Here is a 7831-nt window from a genome sequence, read left to right on the forward strand (position 1 = left end):
TATTTGGTACTGTCTGGGGTTTCAGGATGCTGGATGGATCCAGCGTTGCATTATGGTTGCTGAGGGACGCTGCTATCTGTAGCTTAGGGACCCCCGGTTTCAGCTTCAGATGTTTTCTTGAGAGGCGCGATGTTTTAGGGGGCTGTGGCGGCGCCATCTCTTCTACATCCACAGCTACAACTACCGCCTCCTTGGGGCTCACGGGTGTATAGGCCTCATTCAAAGGTTTAACAGTCTTTTTTACAGATAGGTCTAAGGGGCTATCATGGGGTTCAGGGGTCCTAGGTTTCTTCTTCTCGGGGCTTAAGGGCTTTCGGCTTTGGGGGCTGCTCAGGGGCGTGTACCTCTACATGTACAGTTATTTTATTTGGTACTGTCTGGGGTTTCAGGATGCTGGATGGATCCAGCGTTGCATTATGGTTGCTGAGGGACGCTGCTATCTGTAGCTTAGGGACCCCCGGTTTCAGCTTCAGATGTTTTCTTGAGAGGCGCGATGTTTTAGGGGGCTGTGGCGGCGCCATCTCTTCTACATCCACAGCTACAACTACCGCCTCCTTGGGGCTCACGGGTGTATAGGCCTCATTCAAAGGTTTAACAGTCTTTTTTACAGATAGGTCTAAGGGGCTATCATGGGGTTCAGGGGTCCTAGGTTTCTTCTTCTCGGGGCTTAAGGGCTTTGCCTGGACCTCTGGGAGCATCGGAGCCGTCTTCTTTAAGTTTAAGGGTTCTGCTTGGGGCTCTGTGAATACCTTGGAGGACTTCACACGTTTTAAAGGGTTGGGAAGGTTCTCTGAGTCCTTATGTTTCTTCTTAAGGGCGGCAGTGATTGAGACACCTTTCCCTTTTGATACGATGAGAGGGCCCAGACCCACTGTAGCTGTTTTACACAGACCCTGCCCTGTGTTATCTGTGTTTGTCAAGACTCCGCCAGTGCTGACTCCACCCCTGTGCAGAATAGATTGGTGTAGAGGATTGTTCATCATGTTTGGTGTGTAGTGCGCGGAGACTTTTTCGTGGCGTACACGCCTACTCACACCTTTTGTAGCGCTTCTGTTGTTCTGGACGGTTGCTGTTATGTCCCTTAAGGGCTGCGCCGACCTCTCTTCAGCAGCATGTTTCTGAGCCGCTTCTAAAATATAAACAGAAAAAATATATATGTTAGAGAAAGTATAAAAAGAACACACACACACACAATCCTAAGTTCTACACCGCCGCCTTTTTATATAGGCCTTGCTACAAGTCGTTGTACCCTTCTGCTTGAGAGTCTGTAACACCGATAGTACTTTTCACACCCTTTGTAACAAACACACCTGATAGAGGTCTTTTTGCAACTCCTTTCTTTGACGGTGGTCCCACTTTAGAAGGTAAAGCTTTCCTCTTCAAAGGGCTTTCTTTTGATTCTCGCGACGCCTCTTGTACCTCGACGCCGTTCGGGCATAACGTGGGGGTGCCTGTAAAGAAAAAATAATACCCCGCCTTAGTCATATTTCTGAGGAGTCCCACTATACACCATCAGGGTCAGGACTGTGGCCTACCCCGCCAACTCCCCAGCGTCTTAGACAGTTTAAAATAACAGGGGCTTTTTAATTACATGTAGGAACTGAAGTGTTTTGCACACTGTTCAGAGCGTCTTGAGCCTCGATGTACTCCATAAGCTCGTCAAAAGCTTGTTGTAGGTCAGGGTCATAAGCTGTAAAAGCATACATACATGAGAGCCCATTAGAAAAAGAGAACTTCTGAGAGACTGGTGTACAAAACTACGTAGAACTACATAACTCTAAATATATATATATATATATACCTGGCTGTGGGGCCGACAGGTGACCAGCGTTGCTAGTTATTACAGCTGGGTCCAGCGCCGGGGGCACATTGGTGACGGTTGCATTTGCAGGGTCTTGCATCTGTATTAAACATTAAATTAAAAAAAGAAATAAAAACGGTTTTAGTAAACGCTTACAGCGGCAAAGCATGTATTGTAATAGTTATGCACCCTTGGGGATAGCGTTAGCAAACATTTTAAAATAAATAGAAGCACCCTACGCCATATCCTGTAATTCTGGGTACATGACTTAATGTACCACCAACATCCTACCTTGCGACCATTGCGCCTAAGTGCTGGGCACTCTTTTGTAACATGTACACGCCTCTTTTCTCTTGTAACACCCTGCTTGCGCCCCTCTTGATTACGCCACATTGTCTACCACGTATTGCAGTATTATACCTCTACCTGTAACCTGCACACGTTGCACTTTTTTTTTCCTCATGTAATGCCCCGTTTGATAACGCCTGTATTTTGTTTGCTCACCATTGAAATTTTTGTCCATGTAACTTATCGCCTGCTCTTGTAATTTGCGCTAACAACCAGTATTTTTTTCTGTTTGTATCTTTTATGTAACACCTGTAATTCTTAGACCTTATGTTTTACATAAGGCTCTTGTGTAAAGCGCTTTGACACATTCCAATGCTAACTCTCAGTCTCACATATATTGCAGTATTATACCTCTATATTTTATTTTGTACGCTTTTTGTAACCTGCACACGTCACTTTTTCCGCCTGCAATGCATCGTTTGCTACCTCTTGTATTTTGTTGACTCACGATTGTCACTTTTGTAATGCACCGTTTACTACCTCTTATACTCTGTTGGCGCACAATTGTAATTTTGCTTCATTTAATGTAAAGTTTGCCTTTGTATTTTGCTCACTTGTAATGTTCTCATGTAGCAGTTCTGTTCCTATTGTGAAGCGCTCTAACACCTTCGTGTTCGCGCTATCTCTCAATAAATAAAATAAAAAAACACACACCGGGCCTGCAGGGGCTTGGCCCGCCCCTTCAGTGATGTCACCAGCTCATCACTGGTGGGGGCGGCCCTAACCCTGCAGCCCCGGAGAAGCTCACGCCGCCATGCTGCCGCTGCTGGATCCACGTGGGGCCGTGGGAAAATGCCCACAGGACCCCTCACAGCACCAAGGACACCGGAGTCCGCCCCCCAGAGTCCCCCGAGCAGCGCCCCGATGCAAGCGGGCTCGGGGATATATTTTAAAAAACGGCCCAATTATGCACACGGGCTCCGGAGCCCCACCGGGCACCCGGAGCCCGCCCCCTAGAGCCCCCGAGCAGCACCATGGTGAAGCGGTCTCGGGGCATTTTATTTTAAATAAGAACGGCCACGGAGGCCCTGGGACACCGGGAGACCGGCACCCCGAGCAGCGCCATGGTGAAGCGGTCTCGGGGCATTGTTTTAAAAATAACGCTGCACTAGGGACCCAGAGACCCCCAGGACACCCAGAGACAGCCCCATAACACCCCAAAGGACTATGGCGACCCACCAGGAGCCCCCCCCCTCGACAACTGGCCCCCGGGTTTATTTATTTTTTAAATACAAGGCCCTCAGGACCCCACCAAGGAGCAGCAAGGACCCCCGGAGCCCCCCTGGACCCCTCCAACTCTCTACAGCGGTTTGGTGAGTGCAACAAGGCATTATTTATTTTTAATTATATGCCATGTATATTATTTAAAGCCCCTATGGTACCGTTACAGTGTAGTTAAATGTTTCTATGAACTGTAAAATGCACGTTTCCCCTCTGCATGTACCCTCCTAAGACCTACAACATTATGCCCTTAAATAAAAAAACGCCTGCAAACTCTGCGCCATCCCCCACAACACCACCCCTATTAACATTAATTGTCTACACACATAGCTTTAAACTCAAACCTTCAACACAGCCTTTATTCATTTTAAATACATTTACATTTCACGTCTTGTAAAAAACTTCATTGGCACCTTTATTCACATTAAACACAACACATCGCCTTAAACATTAACAGTTTACAAAGTACTCTTTAGCATTTTCAAAACTACAGTTTTGTATACTTTTAACACCACATAAACATACATCCTTGCGCCCATGCTTTATTTACCTTCTCTACATGTTCACAGGCGGCGTCAATCTGGGAAAAGTTGCTCGGGTCCATTCTTGCCTTTAAGTTCCAAGGGTTGGCTCCAAAGCAATCCAGGCCACTTGCTCCCCAAGGGTGTTGAAGGGCTTGTTGGTGAAGAAATACTCAAAGTGCAAAAAAAAAAAAAAAAAAAAAAAGCAATCCACAGCAGTCGCTCCCAGAAGTTTTTTGAATGGGTGTTTGACAGTGTTCCATGAGGGGCCTTTTTATACCTGTCCATGCATGCTAATTAGAAGCCCCCACACCCCTTATGACTTGAGGGGGTTTAGAACAATGTCTTGGGGTCTTTGGATGGGAACTTTTTTTCTATGCTTGCACAGTTTACGCTGTATACATCTGTTACTTACATTCATGGCTTATCTTGGGGAAGAGAGACCCCCGGGAACCGACCTTTGCCCCATCACTAAACCCATCACATGTCATCTTTCCAGCCAGAGTCATCAAGTCCTGGCCTAAACTGTCACAATTCCGGCCAGCATGTCCAGTTTCGACCCTGGGGCTTTGGAGGTGTGTGAATTACGTCAGAGCACTTGGCCTTCTGCTTCAGGTTCTCATGGGAAGACTTGCCATGACATCTGTCTTTTTCACCTTGCACAGTTTACGCTGTATACATCTGTTACTTACATTCATGGCTTATCTTGGGGAAGAGTAGGGTGCTTGGGGCCATATTTTAAAATGGCTTATCTTGGGAAGTAGAGACCCCCGGGAACCGACCTTTGGCCCATCACTAAACCCATCACATGTCATCTTTCCAGCCAGAGTCATCAAGTCGTGGCCTAAACTGTCACAATTCCGGCCAGCATGTCCAGTTTCGACCCTGGGGCTTTGGAGGTGTGTGAATTACGGCCGAGCACTTAGCATCCTATTTCAGGTTCTCATGGGGAAACCTTGCCATGACATCTGTCTTTTTCAACATCTCAAAGCTCAGGGTGGCTGAACATGGCTTGTGCTTTTTAAAACACACTATGGGTTTCCCAACAGCTACAATTTAAAAGCTCCCCTTTTTTTTTTTCAAACATAAAAAAACATCTCCCAACACACAGGGTTGGGGACTCAGGCCTGTTCAGCAGCTGTTCAGCCTGCAGCTGTCTGCAACACCCAGTTTTAAACATGCACAGACATTTCCAGCCTGCACGCACTTTCATATGCACTTTTAAAACATGTACACAATTACCACATGTTTTGCAGCCTGTTACTTCTTGGGAATATCCCTACATGTCACCCCCCTTTTAAGGCCAGGACTGTTTAAGGCCAACAGCCTGCGCCCGGCCCTGTCAAAATTTAAGGCCAGGGTTTCCAGCCAGAGCTGTTAAATTTCCGGCCAGGAGTTTAAGACTAGGCCTGTCATAATTAAGACTAGACCCATCACTTTTTAAGGCCAGGATTCCTGGCCGGAGCTGTCAAATTTAAGGCCAGAGTTGAAGTGAAGGTATCACTATATACTACTGACAGCCATTCACAGAAGAAAAGGAGCAGGGAAGGCGCCTCTATAGCCGGTCTATGCTTGAGCAAAATGATTTAGAAAAGCATGTTGGCTCCGGCATAGCAGAAACGATTTGCTCCATGTTCCTTAAATATGAAACCCTGCACGGGTCTCTAAATGCGATACAAGGGGCTGAGATCAACAAGGCAAAAAACTGACTAGTTAAGCCATTGTGGAGAAGCGTGGCTCAGTGGTTAGAGGCGGCAGACCCGGAAGCTGAGATCGACCGTGGACCAGGGTTCGATTCCCCGCCTCGGCGGGTCTCGGGCTCAAAATTCCACGGACTCGACAATTCTCGCTCTGGTGCCTACTCAACTCACGGGGTCACACTCTGCGACTCTGGGCAATAGCTTGCTTAATCTCCACTATGGCCCCTCGCGGCTGGATGCCTGGCTTTCACCTTGTGGACACCCTGCCGGGGAATACCAGGACGGGTTCCCTAAGCAAGCGCCGGGACGCTTACGGGCAGCTGTGCGCTTTACAAGTCCAACACATTTACATTTACATTTACATTATAGTAAAATTATAAACTTCAGCTGCTGGCTAACTTCACGTTAAGTGCCATGCCAATGCTGGAAGTCAGGCAAAGTCGCCTGGGGCGGGGCTGCGTACGTAACCGGAAGAGAAGGCGGAGTGAAAACGCCAGAAGGAGAGCGGAGTCCCTCAGAATTGATATGGTAAGTTACAAAGGGCTGGGGGGGGGCTTGGTTCCCTCGTTGTGTGTGTGCCTGTGTGTGTATGCATGTGTGCGACGGCGGGGGAGAGGGGGGGTGCACTTGTGTGTGTGTGTGCGCGTATGTGTGCGGAGGGGGGGTGGGGGTCTCTGTATGTATGTGCGTGGGCGCTTGTGTGTGTGTATGCGCATGCGTGTGTGCTTCCCAGGAGACAGCGCCAAGCCGCAGTTCGCGTGCACGTGTCAGTTTGAAATCGCCTCCAAGGCGATGCGCGCGGCCAGGATTGTCTCCTGGGAAGCACACATGCCGACAAAAGAGCCTCGGCGGAGACGCGCTTCCGCGCGTTCAGCCGAGCCCTAAAAAGGAATCATGACTTGCAAAAAGGCAAACCTAGTCCACAGCACCAGCTTGTCTGGAAAAAAGGTGGTTTAGGGTGGGTGCACCAAGAGCCTCTGGACCTCAGTCACGCAAAGATAGAGACAGTCTTTAGTGTCTGAAATGCAAGCAGCTGTGCATAGGCTTGAAGGGTGTGCACATGAGAATTGTCAAAAACAAATAGCCTTATCGGAGTGCAGATGTACATGTTCCAGAATTTCCAGGTACCACACTCTCCAGGCCTAACACAGGGCATCTAGGATCACTTGAGCCTGGTTGTTCCTGACTTCTTAAGAACTCAGAGTAGAAGAGGCAGAGGCAAGAATGCATACAAAATCCCCAACCCCATCAAAATGAGTCTCCAAGTGGAACTCAACGCACAAGCACATGGATATATGTTTTTGGCAGTGCCAAAAAGAGCTAGCCAGGGTTCTCTCCATTGTCAGAAGGCAACTTGTGCCATCCAAAGGTGCAGAGCCTCCTGGTACAGGACCCAGGATCCCCCTTTACCCTGCTTGTTGCAGTACATCAAGGCAATAGTATTGACTGTGAGAACCTTAACCAGCTTCCCTTTGATAGATGGTAGGAAGGCCTTCAATGCAAGGTGAATGGCTGCAGCTTCAACAGATTGAAATGGATGCTGTTTTCCGTGGGGTACCAGAGACCTCTGGTTTTTGCCTCTTCCAACTTAACTCACCAACCCAGTAGTGATGCATCCATCACCACCACAGCTTTAAGTGGGGAAGGGAGAGGGGTCTGCCACTATTCAGGTTGTAGTCTAGTAGCCACCACTGCGGATCTTGTGCAGTCTTCTCAGAAACCTTGACATCAAGCATGTGTTCTTAGTCTGGGAGCACTGATACTTCATATACCATTCCACAGCCTGTATATATCACCTGGCAAAGAGGACAAGCAGGATGCACGAGGCCAACAGGCAAAGAAGTCTCAGATCTGCTCTCACCAAGATCTAGAAATGAGGCCGAAACAATAGGATCATAGCCCAAAATTCCTGGAAAGTTGCAATGGAAAAAAAGAACTGAACTGCACCGTGTCCATGACAGCTATAAAAGGAAGTCTCTATGAAGAAGTTAGGAATGGCTTCAGCTAGTTGATCATGAAAACCAAAGTGTCAGAAGGTTCACTATCACCTGGAGGTACTTCTATGACTGACTGTGATGAGCCCGCCTTCAACAGCCATTCGTCAAGATTGGAGAAGACTAGTATTCCCAACTTCTGAAGATGGGCAGCAACCACCAACATTACTTTCGTTAACACCGGAGGCACGATGGTAAGAACGAAGGAGAGCACGATAAACTGATATTTTTATCGGGAATACTTGA

At 47.9% G+C, this 7831-nt stretch overlaps 1 protein-coding gene across 1 annotated transcript; it reads right to left on the reverse strand.

Moving 5' to 3' along the window:
• Positions 1–281: 281 nt before the first annotated feature.
• LOC144824246 (uncharacterized) lies at positions 282–3974 on the reverse strand. The gene is made up of 5 exons (XM_078683389.1): positions 3921–3974; positions 1802–1901; positions 1592–1690; positions 1311–1451; positions 282–1129 (listed from the first exon to the last, which is right to left on the reverse strand). Exons 1-5 carry the CDS (start codon positions 3972–3974, stop codon positions 282–284), a joined length of 1242 nt encoding a protein of 413 aa, XP_078539515.1.
• Between the last annotated feature and the right edge of the window lie 3857 nt (positions 3975–7831).

The sequence above is a fragment of the Lissotriton helveticus genome, chromosome 3_1 (genome assembly GCF_964261635.1).
Source record: "Lissotriton helveticus chromosome 3_1, aLisHel1.1, whole genome shotgun sequence".
Lineage (NCBI taxonomy): Eukaryota > Metazoa > Chordata > Amphibia > Caudata > Salamandridae > Lissotriton > Lissotriton helveticus.